This window comes from Pyrgilauda ruficollis, unplaced genomic scaffold (assembly GCF_017590135.1).
Source record: "Pyrgilauda ruficollis isolate IOZ18807 unplaced genomic scaffold, ASM1759013v1 scaffold1, whole genome shotgun sequence".
NCBI lineage: Eukaryota > Metazoa > Chordata > Aves > Passeriformes > Passeridae > Pyrgilauda > Pyrgilauda ruficollis.
This window is the reverse complement of record NW_024508100.1, coordinates 11,969,421-11,993,434: the sequence shown is the minus strand read 5'-3', so window position 1 is coordinate 11,993,434 and position 24,014 is coordinate 11,969,421. Positions and strand designations below refer to the sequence as shown.

Below are 24,014 nucleotides of genomic sequence, written 5' to 3'. Positions count from 1 at the left end.
GTAGCGATACCTAAAATGACAGTTCCTTCAGATTCCCATTTCCCTTTTGGGGAACACAGGGACAAGGCAGCCTATTATAGCAGTATTACAAGATACTTGATTTAGGTATTAGAAAGGTGTTAGGGTGACCCATCCCATTGAGGGAGTTATCTCTTGTCATGCACAGTGGCACTTTGGAATGCTTCAGGATGCATGAGGTTCTGAGAAAGGGGGCTAAGGAAAGCTGAATCACCACTTGATGTAGGTGCCTTGTTTTTCTTCAGAGGAGCAGGTGACAAAGCTGGGTTTGGTTTTTGGGGTGTTGGGTCTTTCTTTCTTTCTTTCTTTCTTTCTTTCTTTCTTTCTTTCTTTCTTTCTTTCTTTTCTTTCTTTTTCTTTTCTTTTTCTTTCCTTTCTTTCTCATTCTATTCTATTCTATTCTATTCTATTCTATTCTATTCTATTCTATTCTATTCTATTCTATTCCATTCCATTCCATTCCATTCCATTCCATTCCATTCTTGCTTGCAGACCACAGAAACTCCCTCTCTTGATGACCTCAAGATCACCAGTAGCTGCCAGTATTGCTTGAATACCATTGCAAAGTTCATCTTTCTCTGTCTATACAAAGACAGAAAGCAATTCAGCTCCAGATACAGGGACTTTGAGCTCCAAGAGATCTTTCCATACCCAAGAATACTGTTAGGCAAAAACGCCTTCTTTTTCCTCAAAGCTACTCCTATTTACAGCAGATTTTTTAGCAGTCACAGAAACTGCAAAGAAGCCCTCACACCAAAGGCTGTTTCACTGGATATTTAGAAAAATACTAAAGTAGACTAAGTAAAATAAACACAAAATTATTTGTAAAAAATATATTAGAAAAATAAACCTGGTTAAGTATCATCCCATCCAACTGCTCACATTTAAAATACTTAGCCAAAAATTAGTGAAACTGAATTCCTCTAAAGAATCATACTACTTGCTAGAACAACTGTCAAATTGCCATTCTTATAACCACTAAGGTATTAGGATAGACTCAAATTGCCTTTTTCTGCAGTGTACTGTATTTATAAGTAGTTTTCTTAGTTTTGGTATAAGTTCATCTGAGTTCATAATGCACAGATATTTTCAGATGTCACTGCCTCTAGGTGTAATTATCCCAAGTCAATTCCTTCTTCAGATTTTCAGCAAGGAATACACTAGATTTAGGGTTGGGTTTTATTCTGTTTTTTACCAAATATTCTTTGCAACAGATGTTTAATTAAAGGCTGCTAGACAATTTAAAGTTCTCAGAAGAATACAAATAAAAGCTGTTAATGAAGTAAATATCTGTTTAATTTACAAACATCAGTAGCATTACTGATATCAGTCCAAATATGACAAAGCACACTGCATTACACATGTACATCTAACTTCTTTGTAAAAAAAATAATAAAATAAAATTGAAAAAACATCTGCATTTTTACAGGATACCCTGGGTTTTACTGAAAGAAGAACACAACCCACTATTGATTACCAGTTCTACATTATAATTTAGCAGCAACATGTTAACATGGGGAACATTAGGGGCAGTAAAGTAGTTTTATTATTTGGGGAAAATCACAGTTTTTGATAGCACAGCCTTTTTTTATTTTTTATAAAAAAGGTAAAGAGCTCCATAGGAATATTAATTTATAAAGATCTATCTTCTAATGGAATTTTCTACACGCCATCTTATTTTCTGTAAGTATTGTATATAGGGAAAATTAACTTCTCTACAATTGCCATCTAGTGTAAAGACATTTTCTGTAATATATTACAGGTTCTTGGTAGGTGTCCTGAATATCTGCTATATGTGAAACTGCAAATTGTCACCACTTTCTATTCAGTGACACCAAGTGGTCAGATTCCAAGGAAAAGGAAAAGGGAATGGAAAGGAAAAAACAGACTGAAAACATTTACCCCAAGACGACATGCTACGTTAGTTCTATTGCAAAAAAATCCTCATTTTTAAGACCTTTAAAAAAATTACAAAAATACTGGGACAAATATAAATTAATATATATTAAAGCATTGAAAAACAGTAAAAGGGATGGCCTAAAAGGGTTAAGTACAATGTACTTTGATACAATAAATATTTCTCAATGAAACCCAATACTGTATAGAGCTGTTTAGAACTCATAGAAACAGAAATCCATATTATTACTAATTTATCCATCAATAATCTATTTTATCATCCCCAGAACATTTATATTACAAAAATTAATACTGTAAAAGGGAAGATAAACACTTTTTTATGCTTCTTTTGCTAACATGCTGACATAAAAGTACACATCATCAGGAGATTTCAGGATTATAGTATATTCTTGTATCTCCTTTTTCCCATTCATTAAATGAGACCCCATCTTCTCAAGATGCTTAATAATTCCAAAAGACAAAATGTGTTTCAAGCAATTGTTATTTCTGTATAATCTGATTCTTTTTGCTCATAAAGCTTCCTCATCATAGGCAAGTGATTGGTATGGTCTGTCAAGACAATAAAATAGATTGATATGAAAGTGAAAAAACAAGCCTCGTGTTCTGGTCAGTGTTTCATCTCTGAGCTGTTAAGTTGAGAGTCACATGTGTATAGTGTCAGTGTATCTTCAGCATGTTATAAAGAAGAATCCATGTTAAAAGCAGTTAAAGTTTCCCATTTCTGCTGCAATGTTACCAGGTCTTTTTTTTTTTCTTCAAAGCTCCTCTTGGGTATGAGAAGTCTCAGTTCAAGCACTTGAATCTTTTTTTTCAATGAAGAAAAAGTCTTTATTCTCATAATAAAAATAAGTCTGTTCTGTATTTTACAATATATTTCAAATATTTCCACTATGAAGCATTAATTAGTCCGACACGGTCAATAAGTATACAACATTTTCAAAAGACAAGTGTGACAGGGACACTTAGGAGGGACAATTTGTACAGCCACACTTCACCACTTTTTCAACCTCGTCCACAAACGACGACCCGTCGGTGCACTCGAAGGAGTATTTCCGCCTCTTGCTCCGCAGAGGCCCGCAGCACTGCCCGGCGGAGCACCCGCCTTTACATTCTAGTCTCGATACCTTCTTGGTCGTCTGGCACGCAGCATACCCTTGCTGCTTTTGGTAGTAATCTCGGACTCGTTCCCCTCGACAAGAGATTTCTGTGGGAAACAACGTTTAAAATAAGAGATAGAATTTTGAGCCGCGGGTCAAAGAACGTGTAACACAGGAAGGTGCTGTGTTGCTATTTGCAGTTGGGATTGGTATTTTAAAGTTTGACTGAGACTGTGTATTGGAACCTGTGTATTCCAAACCTAATGTGATTAATGCTGGGTTTCATTCCCTATACCTCCTATTTTTGGTAAAGCTTATGTTATGTATGTGTAAACCATAAATACGAAGCTATTACAATGACAAGAAAATTGGATGCTTAAATCTTTTCCTCTTTTATAAAAATACACATCTTCTGTTGCTATACTGCTTGCAGCTGGTTCTGTTTACCATAGGGAAATGTTTTAGAGAGCATGCAATTTAATTTATTAGACCTGGAGTTTAATATTATTCAAACTCTTATTTAATATAAGTTACATTCCGCCAACTTCATAAATTACTGAGGTATAAAGGCAGCTAAAAATGAGACATCTGTTAAAAGTTCTACAACCATATTCTTCTATTCACATCTATGTACAATACGAAATAAATGCCATCTGGGGTAAGGGTAAAAGAGGGAGAGGGAGAGCTTTGATAGACAAAGGAGAAAGAAAAAGGTAGGGGAAAAAGTCATCCTGTTTTCATCCATCTCACCTGCATAATTCGCTGTGATAAATCAGTTGAAGCTGAGAGGTCAAAAGTAGAGTTTGTGATAAAACTAGGAGCAGAATCATTGGATTTGGCTTCTCAGTTGCAGAAGGTAGAGAAACAATAAATACAGAAAGATACAGCAGGTAAAAGGTAATAGTTAAATATAGTAAAAATGTGTTTCTGAATAAAGGCAAAAAAAAAAGAAATGTTTTCACAGCAAAACGTTTGATGAAAAAATCCTCAAAATGCAAACAAATTCATGGGAAAGGCTTGGTTTTTCTCTCATCAAGATAAAGTCTTATGGTAGAAAAAAAAGCAACAAATGTGTGTGTTGTGGAAAAAAAAAATTGGTCATGTTTTTGGCTGTTCATGTGCTTGGCTGTTCATGTTTTACTAAAAAAGCCTATTTTCTAAGAGCACAACAACATGAATGACTTTTTTTTTTACCTTTATCACAACTGTCCCCCGTGTATCCGCTGCCGCATTCGCAATATGGTTTCCCAAGTCCTGAAAGCCTACATTTGCCATGTTTACACCTGATGGATTGGCAGGGGTTAAGCAGCATTTCCTCTTCATCACAGAGGACTCCCCCATGTCCCTGCAGGCATTTACAACTGTATGAAAATGCATTGATCGGCAAGCAGGTACCATGCACACATCTACAGGGGAAACAAGCCCAAGAGAATAAAAATAAATTATTCATCAAAGTTCAGGCTAAGCAACATTAACTACAAATACTTTGGACTGTACTCAGAAGAAATTGCTTTTGTTTCTAATGGACTTTTTCAGTGAGATGCAGTGAAGTGGTTTATAATTGGTATGCAGGTTTACACAAAACAAGCTGCAGTACAGAACTCCCTCTCACCAGAAAATAGCCACTGTAGATGTGTTTATGGAAAAATTTTACAGGCCACAGGTATTAAAAATATTTTCTGTCTACCTACATTTTCAGCATGCTTTTGAGAAGAACACAGTGAAATCAAGCCAAAGAAAAAAGAAACTCACCTGAAATTCTGGTTCGTGTATATTTAAAAGGAACTCCATATTGTCACTCATGAAATATGGGGCTCCCAGCACAAAGACAGGTCAGGCACTTCCTAAGAGAAGCTATTCTGACTCAAGCAATGGCAGTTTCAAGTTGAACATGTGCTTTCCCTTCAAATACAGTAGTCTGGATTGCCAAGTGCAAGTAGCAGGGCCTTGTAACAACTGAGGCAGTTCTGTGCTTCTCTGCAAGGCAACAGCACTCCCCCAGAATTCAGACCAAACCTCACACTAGGTGAGGCTGTGCATTGTCAAGTCTCACCCAAAGTGAATAAAGCAGCTAATTTCCCAGTTGAGCTTCGATAAACATTTGGGGTAGACTCAAATCTTGTTGTTAATACAAAAAAGATTGTGAGTTAATCTGCATCTGCTAAGTTTTGATGTACAAAACTTAGTGTATGTATGGGAACATACAGCTGGTCTTACTTCTCTTGGAGAGAGAGGTGATGTTTCCCAAAAGGAGGATGCTTAATTACCTGTTCCTAGCTGTAAGCTGAACATTAGGGGACTTCATCTTCTGAAACCACCACCAATGACTTGGAATAAAGTTACTTCCCTTTCCTCACTTGGCAGCACAGGGTCAATAACTTCCTTCCAAAAATAATGTTATTCTCTTTAACTGTTGTGTCCATAGAAAAATTTTCTACCTACATACTACTTCCTAGGGAGATCACAGTGAAAATTCCTCAGTGGGGAGGAATGCAGTCCTAACATACAAGCCCCCCTTCCTAAAGTTTCTGCTCTCTAATATTTTTCCTCTCTATAGTGTACAACTCTTGAACTCACAACCCCCTTTGTATGTTATGACAGCCACCTTAATAAATTAAAAAATTGAGATTAAAAAAATACAAAAATCCCATTTGATCTAGAACAAAATAATTAGTTTCAATTTGAAGATAGCAAAAATTAATTTAAAATTGCATGCTGTCTTAAAAGAAGAATTCTGTTAAGACGCAACATCTCATTTTGAAAGGAGCAACATGTCATTTTGAAATTTTAGGATAACATAACCAGTCTGGGATTAAAACCTGCAAATATAAAACTAATAGGTTAAGCACCTCCTACTTCTCTATTAGTCTGTATTTTGAAGCAACCACATTCTCTACAAAATTTAAAAATTGTTCCTGTGGTTGAAGTCTGATATTTCAAAATTGTTATTAAGCAATTCAAAATGGAAGGCGTAGACAGTAGCACAGGGCAGATAGCTTTTGTTTATTTTTCATTATGTTCAGCATTTGATCTTTTCACCATTTATAAACATCCACTTTTAGGACATCTGATCTACAGTTACTCAGGTGGCACTGACATCCTGCCATACTCTATACAGGCTTCAGATATTAAAGCAATCTGTGTCAAGGTCTTTGGTAAAGTTTTGCTTTGACTTAGAAGATAATTAAATTTTGGCTAATGCCAATTCTCATACTTTTGTTTCCACCTGCTCTTTGAAGCTCTAAATTTCATGTTCAGACTGTACTGTAAGGAACATCAAGCTAAGTGCAAACTCTTGGGCACAGTTTCATCTCATCTAATTTTAGGTACCTGTGTCAGGCACTCAAGCTGGATGTATAACTGCCATAAGCGCCAGACACAGTCAGTCATGGGAAGAAATGAGATTATCTAGAGGATGATTAGACAACTTGAGGTCTTATTTATTCTTTTGAAATGTGCTTATTCCTTTACTAACTAGAAAACAAATTTTGGTCACTATATTTTGAATTCAAACACCACTATGTTGGTAAAATAAACGTGTCTTAAGCCTTTTCATGATGTGCAGGGATCTCTAAAAGATCATCTGCATTTTTGAAACGGAGATCACAGTGACAATTCTGTTGCTCAGATAAAGCAGAATGTCAAACTGTATTAGATGGATAAAATGCATCTATTCAACAGACAATTTAGAGATGAATCAAGAAATACAGAATGAAAATCCCCAGGAAGTAAAGAACAATTAAGCCCTCCTCCACTCCAAATAAAAAAAAAATTGGTTTGATTTTCTCTCTTAAAAGCTCACAGCACTGCATACAACTGAAACAAACCCAGTACTTTAAAGAGCAAACAAAATATTAACACTGTGATCACTTACTTCTGTCTTTGATACTGCCTACATCTAATACTAATAACTTCATAATTTGCTGCAAGAAAGCACTCAGTTTGGGTGCTAATGTGCACAGTTATAAGAACCAATGAAGAATCCAATATTTCAAGGACAGTTTAAAGAAATTCTCTGGTTTTTCTGATAGTAGAACTTGTGGGTACAGTTTGATGTTATTTTTTTAATCCTGAAAAATTGAAATGTGAAGTCACATTTGCATTTTATAACCAGCTGTGACTACCTTTCTTTAAAGTTACTGTGAAAGAGGACAGCCTAAAAAAAACCAATAAAAAATTAAATGCTATAATGATTTCCTTCAAAACCTGACAGCTCTAGTTCTGGGAAGAATTCAAAACTTTAAAGGTAGTGAAAGAGTCTATAACCAAAAAACTGTGTTGCAAAGCATGCTAACTGTTGTATTAAACTTTAAAGGTTCAGATTCTCCACATACTATGTGAAAAGATGATTTAAAATCTCTTAGAAAACAATAGCCACTGGTCCTTAAAAGTCAAAAGTCAAATATTACATAGGCAAACGCTGCACTGAAAAAGCAGCAGCCAAAAGACCCAAGCAGGCTTGCTTTACCAGTTTTCCCAAAAAAAAAAAAAAAAAAAAAAGATGTTTGCCAAGCTGTAATAAGGACTGTGGTAAGGACAAACAGAATGGCATCGTGTTACCCAAGATGAACAAATACAAAATAAATTTGAACTTCTGAAGTTTCTGATCTTCTTGTGCTGGGAGTCCATGAACTCAAATAGAATCTGTCTCTACAGTAAATTTGAAAAATGAATATGCATAGATATCAATAATACCATATACACAATTATACATATATTGTTCTATCTCCACACATTTATATACAAGAACTTTTCTACAGACATATATAAATATCTAAACTAAAATTTTCTGCTCAAATTAGTAAATAAAACTACCACACTCAGACTTAACCAGAAGTCCACCATAAAGATTGAAATCTATTTTCCTCCTAAAACCTGGGGTAATCTGAAAATATAAAATATTAGGTATGTCTATTGTATAATTTTTCACAAACACAGTAGAGAATATTATTATTAATAATATTATTATTAATAATAACAATATTAATGGTTTAATTACCTCATTATTTACAACTGAAAAGAAGAAAATAGGGTTTTTTTTCCATTTGCAACTACTTCAAGATTATTTTTCTGCCAAGGATTGTACCCACAGTTGCATCAGTGAATCTCATTACAAAAGGAGCCCATACAGAAGTATGCAGGAGCACCTCCCAGGCTTTAGGCAGAACTTCAGTGAGATATGTGAATCTGCTCCCCTGAACTGGGGACTTTCCCTCATTCGGTTTATGGAAACAACATATGCTAAAACCTGGATGCTGTTTTCATTTTACATGCCCATGTTACATTGCTTCTTGCAAGTGTGAACTTTTATGAAAAAAATACACATAACAGGAGACGTATGTGCACATTATACTACTGTTTTTTCTTGAGGAAGGACATACTTATTTCCGAGACAGGGGTCGTTGGTTTGCTGGTCACAGAGTGGTCCGGTCCAGCCGCCTTCGCACTCACAGGAGAAGCCTGACTGGCTGGTAGCATGGCATGTGCCATGCACACAAACTTTCTGATGACAAGGCTCACAACCTGGCAGAATTCCCACTTGTAGGGGCACATTTCTGAAGTCCTGGAGTTCGCTGTTGATGTACAGATTACGGATGCAGCCATGGAAGCTAGTGCCGTTCTGCCCTGGCGACTGGCGCAAAGCTGCTACATTGTTTTTCACAGGCATGCCTAGGAAATTAATAATAGCAAATAATCATTGTAATAGTCTCACAATTTTCTATACCATTTTCTCCATTTTTAAAATACTTTTAAAGGAATACTTCTTCTAAGTTAATTATTCTTAGCTATTCAAACTAGAACCACAAACAATAATCTAGGTTTTGGAAATTGTCCTTGTTGTCAAGCATGTGTGTAAACTAGCTCCAAACCTTTAAGTCTCTAAGTTATGTTTAAGAGATGAATATAAGACTTCACCAGAAAGGAAGCTCAGAGCTGTGAAAAGGTCAGCTTTGCCTGGTTTTGACCTAGTGCATTTAAGTCCAGGATAGCACACAGTTTCTGAATCCCAGGAAAACAAAGGTTGTTGAAATTTAGCAGCTGATATGTAATTTTTTTTATTAGCTAAGATACTCAAATCCAGAAGAATTTAGTAGGACCAGCTCATCAAAATGGAGCTAGCCTACACATTTCAAATGTGAGGTTTGCTATGGAAAATTTCTTGGAAAGGATAGTTTAACAGGTTGAGGCTCCAAAACAAAAAATACTTTTGTTTAGCATGTCTCAAAAGCAGATTAATAAAATAAAACTAAAAGCCATTCATAGTTTGCCATTACAGTCTAAAACAAACAATAATAAAAATAATGCAACATCCAACTACTATTTGTATACACTTTTAGATAATGCAACTATCCCCAGTGCTGACCATTTTCAGAGTAATTCCTCTGTTATAGTTTATAGTTGTTAAGGTGTAATTAGAGCAGTAGGTGTATGTGATGCACTTATCCTGTTATAATCATTCAAGAATAATTCAGAAGGAACATTACTATGAAATGTTTTCTTGTAAACGTGAAGTTCTTCTACCCCCTGCTTTTTGTTTTCTTTTTACTTATTGCCAACATATTAGCCTATAGCAGACAGTTCTTAAGAGAGTGCTTTCTAATAATGAATACACAAATGTCCAAATGAGTCCTGAGATTCACAAGTAAAGGAAATCAGAGTGCACTGAACATTAAAAAGGATCTGTTTACCTTAAAATAAATATTCTTATTAGCTGTGTAGGTTTACTCCTAGGCAAAATCAACAATTTTCATTCTGGTACTTAAATAACGACAAGAAAGCAGCAATGTTCTGCATAGTTGCTCCTTAACCATGTAAACTGATACTTCTAATAACTTCCTATATTACTCTGAACAGTTAAGAGTCATGCAGAAATGCTGTGTAGCCTAATGAAGTAGACCTGCCTTTCATTTAGAGGTTATTGTAATTTCATTTGTGCTAGGCTTCATTGATTACAGAAATGAACAATATTGTATCCATACTGTTGAAGTGCCTAATCTTTTTTGATCTTATCAGTCAAGTAAGTGTATGGGGTTTGTGTGGCCAGGCTTTGGGTAGTGGGCGGGCTACAGACACTTCTCCGAGAAGCTGCCACAAGTGTCCGCCATGTCCAAGAGAGCCAATGCCAGCTGTGTCCAGGATGGACCTGTCAAGTCTGCCTAGGCCAAACCAGTCAGTGACGGTAGCGACAGCTGTGTAATAATATATCTATAAAGGTGCAGATGTGACCAGAGAGGAATGAGATTATTTGAGAGCAGCCCTGCAGATACTGAGGTCAGTAAAGCAGAAGGGGGAGGAGGTGCTCCAGGTGCTGAGATTCCCATGCAGCCTGTGGTGCAGCCCATGGTGAGGTAGCTGTGCTCCAGAAGCCCATGGATGTTCACAGGGGAGCAGAGATCCACCTGCAGCCCATGGAGGAGACCATGCTGGAGCAGGTGGGTGCTTGAGAGAAAACTGTGGCCCCACGGGAATCCTGTACTGGAGCAGGTTCCTGGCAGGACCTGTGAGGAGAGGAGCCCCCACTGGAGCAGGTTTTCCTCAGACATGTGACCCTGAGGGGGACCCATGCTGGAGCAGCCTGTTTCTGAAGAACTGCATCCCATGGGAAAAGAGGGATTCATGAAGGAGCAGTTTGTGGAGAACGGTCTCCCATGGGAGGGATCCCACACTGGAAGAGGGGAAGGACTCCTTTCTCTGAGGAGGAAGCAGTGGCACAAACAATGTGATGAACAGACCATAACCCATATCTCTCATGTGCCTGCACTGCTTGTAGGAAGGAGATGGAGAAATAGGGGATGGTGGGGAAGTTGAGCCTGAGAAGGAGGGAAGGGCGGGAGGAAGGTATCTTTAAGAAATGTTTTACCTCTCCTTATCCTACTGATTTGGACTGGTAATACATTAAATTAATTTCCTCAAGTTGAGTCTGTTTTGCCACATCAGTAATCATTGAGGGATCTGTGCCCGACCACATCTCAACTTATGAGCTTCCATTGCATTTTGTCTCCCCTGTCCAGCTGAGGAGGGAGGTGATAGAGCGGCTTTGGTGGGCACCTGGCACCCAGGCAGGGTCAAACTGTAAAACAGGCTTTGAACTATTATATTAAAGGACTCAGACAGCAAACAATCATGAGTTTCAATCTCCTCACATCTACTTGCTATATTCTCAAACCAGGGACAGGGCAGAGTCATCAAGGCCCCTTCAACCTATTGTCTCCCTTGAAAGCCACACTCAGATAATGTTCATCAAAATGCTTGGAGTATCTCAGCAGAATAGCTGCACTGAAGTTACTTTTTGTGAAAATAAAAGCTGTAGAAAACTAAGCACACCAATGCAATGCTAAACTAGATGTTATACTTGAAAGTGTCAGGAAACTTAGATGTGATTTCTGGGAACCATATAAACACATATGTATGATACCAGGCAATAGGAGGTATATCACACATGCTTCAGAAGTTTTTCGTCTATTTTCTCTAATAAGGGAGACATTTGGAAACAATGCAAACATATGCACAAGCTTTCAGCCTATACACTTTCTCTTCTTCTAGCAAGATACCAAATGTCAGAAGGCCAAAGTGTGTGTAAAACCTGCTTATATTTTTTAGCAATATTTCTTAAATAATTTTTATATAAAGATTCTTTACCAATTAGGAAAGAACTGACATAGAAACAATACAGACAAGTATTTCAGATCGATTTTTGGCAAGGTAAGAGAGTAGTTCCCACCCTCTTTAAAGCTGTTGGATGCTGAATCTGACTGCAGGTAAATTACTGTTCAAGGAGGCAAATGGTAGGACTCTCTCTTAAATAACAGTCACACAGTAAAACTGTCGAAACAAGTATCTAATTCTAGAAGCTGCCAGAACAGAGCAAGCACAAATGAGAAGCAGCTGATACTCTACCTGTCTCAGAAATAGGGACATCCATGAAAGAAGGTGCCACTCTCAACTAGTAAAATATGCTCTAATTTCCGAGAGAAGAATGTGAAGTATCAGTGATGTCTGTGACTCCTTTGAAGAATTTTTGAGAAGAAACAGATTGTCCCTTAAGAATTCTTACAAAAGCCATGCACTTTCAATATGATTTACTGAAATTTGTTACAGAAAGACTGAAAAATAACAAGCACGTGTATTCTGACCACACTCCATACACTCGGAAGAGACAAAAAACCTCCAAAAGGTATAAATCAATTAGCGCAGTTTAAAAGTAACATTTCAAAAAAAAAAAAGGGGGGGGTGGGAAGGCAGAACAAGAGGGAATGAGAGAGAATGAAAGCACACACTGTACAAGGGCTTGCTGTTAAGTCTGAATTTCAGCCTGCCAACTGAGGTGATGCTTATCAGAAATGCCATTTTAGCAGGAAAGTGGTAAGAGTAAGTGTAAGCTACATGATGATTTAGGTGTCAAACTAAGACTTTGGCAAAGATAAAAATACTGCAAAAAAACCTAGTGAGAATTTAAGTTCTTAACTGATGAAAATGTGTAATCAAATTCCCTAAAAATATCTAGATATAGTTGGATAAGAAAAAAAAATACTGAATCTCAAAAAGATGGGCGATATAAAGATACAAGAGTGAAAATTACCTGTCTTGAGAATTTAAAAAAGTCATAAACAGATAAATTAGATAAGAAGAAGAAAATTAAGACCTGAATGCCAACCTACTGGGTTTTTTTTCCTTTGTTTTTTTACAATGTGCTTTTTTGATTGGTTTTTATTGTTTTTTTGGATCAACATTTTCTATGACAGCAGAAATAATTGTCTGTTTGGAGCCTGAATGTGAAGAATTATAATAGAATAAACATGGAACCTCCCGAAGGAACATGCACTAGAATGCAAAAGACTGTTGCTCTTAGGTATCAAACCACTAAGAGAAAAGGTTATTTCCAAAAGTTATTCTTCTGATACTTGAAGATGACAATGCAGATTAGTATGATTCTCTTAATGGAGGTACAGATCTGCAGGGTGAAGAAGCAAGGAAGTGAACTATATGTCACAAATCAGCATTGCAGTGGTAAGAATGTGCCCAGAGTAAATGTTTACAGTTGGCAGTCTGGCCTCATTTCATCAAAAGGTGCTTATAACAGAGAGGAGGATTATTGTTCTGCACTAAGCTCAGCTTTCAAGTAGTACAATTGGCCTCAGCAGTCATTAAACAAACTGATGTTGATAATACAAGCAAGCAAGCACACAGTGTACTATCAAGAGCCTAGGACCCCCTCTTCCAAATGTGGCATAGAATACTGTGTAAACAGGAGTGATACACAGGAAAAAAATGCAGTGTGCATTTTTGCAGGGCAATCCACGTTTGAAGGCATCAGTACATCAAACAAATGTACCACTGATGGCACATTTTTTTGCAAGGAGGCAAGATGCTTAAGTCTAAAAAGTTATTCTCAGTTGTAAAAGAAATAGGCAAAATGAAAAAGAAATAACATTTTTTTTAACAGAAAGAACAGATCAGAAACTCCTGTTGTAAGAGTTAAACTAAGTAGAACATGAAAATCTGTAGCATTTAAAAAGTATTTAAAAACCATGCTGAATCTCTGAACCCTAGGAACTTAGACTTGCTACCAAGTAAGGAGGCACTAAGTGTTGGCTGAATTTCCTGACTTTTACCTAGATTGCACAGGTCCATAGAAATCCAGCAGGAACTGCTAGTTAGAACAATGTGTTTGAACTCACAATTCTAGAGAGTAACTGGCATCAAATGATCAAATTTTTTCAAATACTTTAGCTGCTCAAGTTAAACAAACAATTAAACAAACATTTATTTATTTATTTATTTATTCCTCAAAACAAACAAAACCCAAGCCCTGACACATACAGTGAGGCAGCTGTCTGGGCACATTCTTACCTAGGTCCTAACTCTTATCAGCCCTAAGAAGTAAGATCTCCAGACATAAATTATACTTCATGGCTTTACACATTGCTATCATTTCCTGCAGATATCAGTACCGAGAAATAGGAAGGTAAAATGAGCAAAACAGAATGCTACCACTCTACACTTTCTGAATAGGCATTACTAAATCTTCATGCAGCTAAACAATGTTAAGCACACTCCTTCAGTATAATAAAAGGCTAAATAACAGCAGAAAATTACAAAATTTTACAGTCACAAAAAATAAACATACTTACAAAAAAAGCAACCAGTATAGTTTGAGGATATATTATTTCTTAAAATTGAAGCTATTGACACTAACTTCCAACGTTTCATCTTAAGGTGTCATGTCAATGAATGGGTCTCTTTAAGAAACACAATGAATGTGTTTCTTAAACCATGTTACCACAGTAAATTATCTATAATACCTCTAGTAAGAAGCAGTAAAATCCTCTTACCTCCTACATACAGCGGAGAATCAAAGTTCAGAGTGGATTGTTTGGACAAATTGGTAATTATCTTGGGGCTTCCTCCATCAATAGATAAAGATAGAATCTGATCCATAGCTAGCAGCTCCACAATGTGGAAATTGCCATCATTAATTGTTTCCACACTGCAAAATAAACGTTAATAATAAACAGTTGATGGTCAGGTTATAACAGTTTTTTACCTTCTTCCCCTTTAAGAGTCAATATAGTTTCAGATCAGAATTTCTCTAGGAGTGCATTCCCCTGAAAATTACATTTTAAGTAAAGACATGCACATATACCTAAAAGCCAATAGAATACAACATCCCTTCTTCTGGACTAATGATGACAGGGCTGGAATACCTTTTCTATGAAGACAGGCTGAGGGAGTTGGGGCTGTTCAGCCTGGAGAAGAGAGTGCTCTGGCAAGACCTTATAGCAGGTTTTCAACATTGCAAGGGGGCTTGTAAGAAATATAGAGAGAGACTTTAAACCAGGCCCTGTAGTAAAAGCACACAGCCCAACTGTTTTAAACTCAGAGAGGGTAGATATAGACCAGATATAATCTATTAAGAAAAAGAAGTGACATAACGAAAAAATTCTTTAATATGGTTAATATGAAACACTGGGACGGGTTGCCAGTGGAAGCTGTCCCTGCCCATAACAAAGAAGATGGAACTAGGTGATTGTTTAAGGGCCTTTCCAACCTAACCCATTATGTGATTCTAATGTCACTCAAAGATCATATGCATGCAAATCTGTGTGTATCCTACATTTTGCAGAGTATTGGGTTTACACATCTTGCAAGCATGAAAGCCTGAGTCAACTCCACTGATACATAAATCTATTTCATGGAATACGGAACTGAATCTAACTTTAGTCCTGCCAGACAAAATTGTATCATTGGTCCAGACAGCTCCACTGACACTTGTAATAAGGTTATTTGTTATCTTTATTTGGCATGGTTACTTGAGTGTGTTCAACTTCTGGTTAGTACAGTGAATATGAATGCTGTATTTTTTTTTTCTCATCTACAATTTTCTTCTGCTTACTAACAAGATATGAACTCACTAGTATGAGAATGCCTGAAGGTTCTGTTCTCAAGGTGAAAATGCTTGCTTCAAGCATGGTGCTTACCCTGCCTAAGGACAAGCTTACTCATGCTGCTAAGCACAAAAAAGGGCTACCAGTGCTTATCAGCCTCAGTATCTATGTAGCAAGTGCTTAAGTGCAGGAACTACTCTGTACTTGAACACAGCTTAAATACATTAGAGAAGGAAGAACACCTTTACTCAATTCTGAGACTGAATATATCATTGTACATGCATAACTTGTAGTCCATTTTCCACTGGAGAAATAGAGCTGATTATATGCATGGAAGGTGTGAGTTGTAGTCTAGAGACCAGACATTAAAAGCATTCCCATGAAAGCCTTTATTTGTTTCAGGGCACCATCAAATAAGTGAGCTTAATCCTTTGAAAAAAGTTATTTAAATGAACCAATTGTATGATAGCCTGAAATGGACAGTCACACAGTCAATTAGCTCTTCTCATTGAGAAAGCAAGATAGCTGAAAGGGATTAAGTTCCTAAATCTCAAGGCAAAAATCAAGCAAATTACCTTAAAACATCCTTAGTAATGCTTTAATTAACCTAACTGCTTTTGTCCTGGAACAGATCAGCAGCACACATGGTCATTCACAGCTGTGACACATTAAATAGCTTTGTAGCCATTTATTACCAACTCTGTGAACAGCCTTTGCTCACTGTGGATCAAAGATCTGCATGGTAGCATGCATGCTTTACATAAACCCAGGTCTATTTGAGAGTGCAAACACATGAGAGAGCAGACACTGGCACAATAAACACTTTATGGGAGCTGCCAGGAGGGGGACTGCCAGTTTCCATAGGGGCAAAGGAAATGGTCAGGGTTTATCATTCCTAAAGAGAAAGATTTATTCAAGGTATCAAGAGGTTTGTTTGATATAAAAGATGCTATGATAAAGTTACTTAACATATTTCAATGAATCCAGGCAAAAAAAAAGTGCTGAAAAATCAAAGCGCATATAACTTCTCGACTTCAGGAAGCAAGAAACTCTGACGTAATGTTCTTGTTTCAAGGAAACTTATTTTACAACTTCTAAATGTTCACTCAATAGTATTTAGAAAAATAAGAGCAACACAAAAAAATGCATTTTTAGAGCAAGGGGTCATTCCAGGGATATACAAACCATAATGTGTAAAGGGAATGTGTCTCTGATAAGAGTGATTATTAAAAGCCTCTGGTTTAAACTGTTTCACTGGTAAAAATTTACTGCAGAAAGAGAAGCCCTCCTCGGTAAGGGTGGCTTAAATTGAAGAGGAAATAAACTCAAGGCATATCTGCAGTATTTCCTGCCAATGCACTTACATTACTTCTTGCCCATTTCCTATTGGAGATATGAGAGCTGAATGCATAGATCGTAATGAAAAGCTGTAAGAAGAACTGATTTAAGGCTTCTGGTACTCTGTAGAAGAATAATGATCTGGTAATAAATAGTCCCATATTTCCAATAAATATATGATGACAACTAGTTTACGGAATGAAAATATCTTTTTTCTTTTATGTAAAAAACAGTTAACGTTTAAAAATGGATGCCCAGACAGAATAAAACACAAGTGGATCCAATTTTTCCAAATAACCATCTCCAATGAATGGATATTATTTACTGGTCTTGGCAGTGCCATCATTTCATTTCTCAGATTGACTGTTGACTGCTTTTGGGATGATGGCTCTTCCTGAAGTCAGTTCCCATGAACTGGGAGCACAGGAGGGAAGCAAAAGGGAGGGACTGAAGGAAGGACTGGAAACATTCCAGGAGACAGCTTTAATAGGTAACAAAAGTACAGAAAGACAACATGCAATGAATGGATAAAAAAAAGGTAAGGCCTCAAAAAGGGCAGGAGATATCACAAAGATTCTGGGAGGGTAAAACAGAAATAACTGGAAATAAGGAAGGGATTTGAGTAAAATGTGTAAAAGATTCTGTGCTCCTTGAACATAAACATACTCCTTGAAATTAAACAGTACACAATTTGTAGAGCTATCACTAGATGCACATATATACCTATGCACAAATGTGGAAATGTATATATGGCTTCCAAAATAGAATGATGAAACCACAGACTCATTCAGGTTGGAAAAGACCTCTAAGATCATGAAGTCCAGCAACTAAACCAGCACTGCCAAGTCCACCACCAAACAATGTCCCTAAGTGCCACATCTACACTTCTGTTAAATACCCCCATGAATGGTGACTACACCACTTCCCTGGGCAGTTGTTCCAATGCTTGACAACCATTTACGTGATGAGTTTTTTCCTAATATTCAATCTAAGCCTCTCCTGGTGCAACTTGAGGCTTTTTCCTCTTATCCTATTGCTTGTTATTTGTGAGCAGAGTCTGACCCTCACCTGGCTACAATCTTCTTTTAGACTTTTGTAGAAAGAGGTAAGGTATGCCCTCAGCCTTGCCTCAACAGCAGAAGACTTCACTACAGTTGGACTATCACATGATAGCTTTCAAATATCTCAGAAACTCACCATCATACACATCAGAAATGAAATGGAGGTTAATAACAATAACAGAAACAAAACTAACACTAAAAGCGTGCATCTGCTTCACTAAACAACTGTCACTCTGTAACATGTCACTACATTTCCTGTCCCTTTCTTCACTACACTTGCATTCTTCATTTGTCACATAATTCAAAAGAAACAATCAACAATGTAGGGGCGATGCTTCTTATTATTTTGTAACAGTAACCTAATTGGGAATTTTTGTTAATTGGTCACTTTGTTATTAACTCCCTCCATGTTTATGTTTTTGTTTTTTGGTTTTTTTTTCTTTGTGAGTATTGTTTTTCAATCATTCTAGATTTATCTTTATAGATAACTATAATGGACAAGGGTGAATTACCAGTATTTATTATATTTCAATAATGCCCATAAGCTTTCTAAAGAGAAAGCTTAAATTTTTTATGGGAAGGAAATATATATTTTGAAAGAGAAGAAGTATCCTAAATAGATTATAGAAATGGGAGCCAAAATAATTTGGAAGTACATATGACCCTCATTCCTATTGCTTCTTATTCTCAGACAGATGTACCTATTGAAATAAAAATCAACAAAAATAATTAAACACCTGAAAAAAGAATCTAAATTTCTTGTGTAGCCCCAACCCAGACAGCAAAGAAAAATAACATTATTTTGAATAGGAGTATAGTAATTTATAAAAATCGTTTGTTTTCACTGAAATGTCCCTAATAGGATGCAGAACAGTGTCACTGTTACAAACTCTAGAAAGCAAATATACCTATATATAATTTTACAATAAAAGATGTAAATAGAGTGAAAAGAACTTTCAAGGAAAACTGATTTCATACTTCCCTTTTACTTCTGAAAGTAATATTAGCACCAAGAGGGCAGTCAAGGCGAGGAAGTGATGCCTCTTGTCTTTCTGCTCACTCTTGCAATGACTGTTTGCTAATTCCTGTGAAGTTATACAATACCTCACAAAAAATTCAGGTGGTAATTTTTCAGAGAGACAGAGAAATATGATTTGAAAAAACCCCTCAAAAATTATGCTACAGAAGCAGCTGTAGATTCTTTCTCTTAATGACTTTGGAAGCAAAAGCCATTTCTTTTTCATAGGTAGTGCCTTTATTCAGAATCAAGTTTTTATCTTTCTCTTCACTTGCCAGGGAAAAATCCCACATTATATGACTGCCTAACAGAGAAAAGAAGAGAAGCTTCTATTTAATTTCTGCTTAAACAGTGTAGTTTTTCATTTTACTCAGCACACTAGGAAATTATTTGGCAGTTACAACTAAGAAAAAACTCCACTGCTACATGTCAGCTTTACAAATTTATAAATATTCTGCTGAAAGCTAACTCTTATTCTGTTTTAATGCATCAAATATATTATTTATCTGACATATGTGCATTAGAGTTACTTGCCAACCAAATCACGTCTTTTGGCAAGAAGTTTTAAGTGTCTGACAACACATTAATTTGCATATATTTCTTTTAATCATGTATTAAAAAAATGTGATTTTGAAGTAAGTAATGAATGTAGGTTTTGTTTCAGTTACAAATGTGTTTCATCCAGGTTCACCTGTAAATAGCAGAGGCTGGATATGATCCTGTGTCATAGCTGACCCTCACTCTACCCCGGTACAGTTCCACTGCTATATGATCTTTATCGCCTTTGTACAGCAGGATCCCACTGTCTTCATCTGTGGCAATCTAGTTAAAAGATAGAAATATTTAGAAACCACAACAATTAGGTATTTAAAAAAAAATAAGGTATTAAGTGAATCTCTAAATTTACTGCCATAGTCTGGTACTTCATTATAAAATCCTTTTTTGAAGGACAACCTGACAAAACTCTTTCTCTTCCTATCAATAAGCCCATCTACATCAATGTGAATATAGAGTTATTGCATTAACTCTTCTAGATTTTTAGCTCAAACTATGAAAAGCTCTTTAAGTGAGCCAATGACAACTTTGGGTCATTTTCCACATCATGAAAAGTCATTTACTCTCTTTTCCAGAAAAGAGAATCTACAACACAAGCAAGCTTACCTGTAGAGTGATATTGGTTTGGGGGCGTATCTTAGCTGAAGGGATTTGCAGATATGACTCTTTGTTGACAAAGTTTATACTAATCAGCTTTTCACATTTCTCACCCTGGTAGCCTGATAAACACTGACAGATTGGTTCACTTTCTTTTATGATACACTGGGCCCCATTTTGACATTCATAATTATCACAAGGGCTGGTGCGAGGCAGAACCATTGGCGGTGAAAATTCACAAAACAAGCCACTAAATGAAAACAGAAAACAATCAGTATTTCCAAGAAAAAACAACTGTGACAGAAGACATCCATGTTTGTGCTGCCTTCAGATCTTTCTCACCTGTACCCTTCTGGGCAAATGCACGTGTATCCATTAACTGCATCAGTGCACTGCGCTCCGTTTTTACACTTGTTGTCCTGGCAGTCATCAAAGTCAATATCACAATGCTCACCTACGTATCCAGGTGTGCAATCACATCTGTAAAACAGCAAAGCAAACTGGATAGCACAGTGCCTTTTAATGACCCAGTGTGATTATAACAAAGTTAAAGAACTACTGTATTGTTTAAAAATCAAGGGAAAAAAGGCATTACTAATACTTTGTGCGCAGACTTTATAGCTTCATCATACTTAGAGGGGGAATTTACACATGTCATGAATACACGTTTGCTAATTAAAATGTTTGCACACCTGCTGTTATATTGAAGAATTGTGTGCAAATCTAGAGAGCCCTCATGAATAATTTAGGCAGTTTTTAGAATTTATGAGAGACACAGAATGTTACAGGATATTATTCATGGCTGCAAACACTAAACATAACCAATATGCTTGGCTGGTGAAACCAAGACAAAGAATCTGAAGCTTGTACTGATGGTTGTTCTCTTTGTCAACTGAACAGCTATGAACAGACCAATGGTCCGTTTATGCAGTTTAAAGGTTATGCATAATTTTTTTGCTCCTAAGGTTCCACCAGTCTGATTTATTAAAAATAGCTCCATGGTTGGTGAACTAACAGAAGTCTCAAAACCAATCATCTGTCCTCCCTGAAGCCCCACTGGTCTAGAAACAGCCCATCCTCAAGAGAGTATGCAATGATCTTTGTTGGTTTGTTTGGGTTTTTTTTTCCCATGTGAAACTCTCATTGCTAATGCTAGTGGCATTCCTCCAGGGAATTCTCATGTATAGGACTGTGCAAATGCTCAGAACTCTGTCAAAAATTAATGGAAAGTATTACAAATCCATGAATCCATATGACATTTTTTTTTAAATTAAGGTGTCTTTAATTGATTTCATTAGATCTTGTGATTCCCTCATCATTTATTTCATTACCTAAAATTTTCTCTATGCTGGCTAGAGTGATTTTAAATGGCCATGTAAGTATAAATTTAGCACTTCAATCAAATATGTTTCATTTTTTATTCAACAACAGTTATGAACAAGACAAGGGAAAAAGAATATACAGCAATCTGTCAGAAGTCTGACTGAGATACATTCTGAAGTATACTGCATGTGCTATTTTCTGATTTAAAAGTAACAGGAAAGATTAATGAACTGGACAGTAGAGTAAAAGATACTAAACTAGGTTTATTGAAGTGACATGAAAAAACAAACATAATGCACTACAACAGAAACTAAACCATTTTTCTATTTTCCAGTTGTAAACTATCAACTTAATTTCACATTCAACTGAATATTTAATATTTTAATGCCATATTTTAAATAAAATGTCATTTTATAAGTAGTGGGAATGACAATCTGATTTTAGCACAAAAGCATGCTGTGCATAAAACAGGCACTTGTGAGAACAATTTAGATCTGCAAGTTTCCCGTATTTATTAACCTAAAACCTATTAAAACAATTTTAAATTGTGCATACTAATTAATCATGATAAAGATATGGTGTAATTAAAGATTAGCTTTCCTGGGGAGAGACTTCTTTACTTTATACCTTTCAGTGTGCCTTCCTAAAAGCAATATAATTATTCCACTTCAATTAAATGCAATTATTTTCCTACTGCTCAGACTCCTATGAGGGTTTTGTATAGATGATCATAAAGACTACCCTGTGTTTCTATTTAAAATCTGGTTGGAATTAGACCTTTTAAAGATCAGACAAATTCAGTAAAACATACTTAAGATAATAATGCAGCTTTACATGAAAATAATGGTCTGTTCTGCCATAAGGTTTAATAATAATCAAAATTAGTACTTTGAGAATAGAATTGGCTTCCACTTAAACAGAAGGAAAGGAAGCTAAGCAGGACAGAAAAATACAAACTTCAATTCAGTCAGACTCTAATAACATTTCAGACTTACTTGTATCCTTTGGGTGTCAAGATACACTTTGAATCATGCTGGCAAGGATTCAGGTTTTGGGCACAGAAATCTAATTTCTCCTCACAGAGTTCACCTGAAATACAATGTATGTTGTCAATTCAGTGAAAATATCACAGTGACCTGAAAACAGCAATGAATGGAATTTTAAAAGCAATGGCTAAAAACTCCTTTGCTAACTTTACATAGCAATAAATACCTTTATGGTAAGCATTAATACATAAATAAATGATAATACAGAAATAACAAAAATAAATAATAATATGCCTGGTAACTCATTTATAAACAGTATCAAGTACAACTTCAATCATCTATACATGGATAGAAATAGTAATTTTGTAAATATTTTTCTTTTACAATATTTATCTAGCTCTGCTATATATCAACACTAGTGATTTAATTTACTAGAACAAAAAAGCCATCAATATGCTTATCTTTTACTTATTTCTAAGCACATAACACACAGATATATCCAGTTTGCTCTATCACTATAAGTAGTCTATTACCTGAAAAAAACCTGTTAATATCACTGCATGTCAATACAATTCCAATTATCCAAAAATGAAAACTTGTTTTCTACTTTTCCTTAAATATGACTCTCCATTTTTTGCATTTGTTAATGTATCATAATTATCTATAATCTGTTCTGTGAAAAGAAAAGAAAAAAAAATCTATGTAAAATGTCTATCCTTCCTTGCTGACAGAGGCAGTGGCTCTAATTTCCAAAATGGGCTTATAATCCAAAAAGTATTTTAATATGGTTAAAATTTTTTTTATTTGCAACTTTATGAAAAGGAAACACAGGTTTGTAAACAGATCAACACTACCTTGTTCCCTAAGAAACTTATCAGATGATACCAAGGATTGTGCACTTGCTAAGCTTGTAATCACTGGTTTTTAAGGTAGGTATTCTTATTCCAACATCCATATGGAGAATATATGTGTAATAAACAGGTAAAAACCCTGTGCCTGCTGAATTCAGGGACTGACAGGTCCATCAGACTCTGGAACTATGGAAGGAGTAGGATTGTCCCTGTCCTTTATTCCCTTTCAGTAATAAAACATGAGCTGGCACGCAAAGAGAAGTAGAACTGTACATTACAATGACAATGACAAACAAAAGAGCAGAAGAAAGGAGTGAATGATCAGACACTTTCACTGCTCAAACTGAACTTGCCTTCAAAGAGGCGGTATTTGGTATCCCTCAGTTTTACTGAGCTAAGCAAGGCAGTGGCTTGCAGTGCAGAGGACAAATAAACAAAAAAAGAGCTGAGGAACAGTCTGTATTAAAGCAAGGATGGAGAAAAAGTCAAAACTGAAGCTGGAGCAAAGACAGTTATGCCAGTTAAAAACACAACTGAAAAATGTATACTAAGTGCAATAAGACACGGGATCTCCACATCTTCAAAAATGAGAGGACAAGCCAAAAACCAGCTAGACAAGTATTTTGCAGACATTCAAAAGATCCAGACTGGTTCTACACAAAGATTTTAAAAAGAAAGGTAAATAAGTAAATAAATAAATAAATGCCACATTCTCAATTTGCAAGTAGTGTGTTTTCTCTAGAAAACAAAGGTTTGCAAAGGTTTAAGATAACATAAGGAAATAGCCCTCATGAACAGGTCACTTAATAGCCTCAGGAAAACTGTCAGTAACAACATGACTTTGTCAATATATGTAGGAAATTGAAT

At 36.0% G+C, this 24,014-nt stretch overlaps 1 protein-coding gene across 4 annotated transcripts in view; it reads right to left on the bottom strand.

Annotated features, from left to right (window-relative positions):
- Nucleotides 1–1,296: 1,296 nt before the first annotated feature.
- SLIT2 (slit guidance ligand 2) overlaps nt 1,297–24,014 on the bottom strand; it is a 255,996-nt gene continuing 233,278 nt past the window's right edge. For 3 of the 4 annotated variants that reach the window (XM_041473555.1, XM_041473725.1, XM_041473638.1), the window contains 8 exons: nt 22,306–22,399; nt 20,330–20,467; nt 19,997–20,237; nt 19,527–19,657; nt 14,366–14,520; nt 8,414–8,702; nt 4,227–4,438; nt 2,368–3,139 (listed from right to left, as the gene is read on the bottom strand). In XM_041473555.1, the coding sequence (XP_041329489.1) occupies nt 2,898–3,139; nt 4,227–4,438; nt 8,414–8,702; nt 14,366–14,520; nt 19,527–19,657; nt 19,997–20,237; nt 20,330–20,467; nt 22,306–22,399 (1,502 nt within the window). In that variant the 3' untranslated portion in view covers nt 2,368–2,897. Of the gene's footprint in view, nt 3,140–4,226; nt 4,439–8,413; nt 8,703–14,365; nt 14,521–19,526; nt 19,658–19,996; nt 20,238–20,329; nt 20,468–22,305; nt 22,400–24,014 lie in introns of all 4 variants that reach the window. The other variant, XM_041473469.1, reaches the window with a different exon arrangement.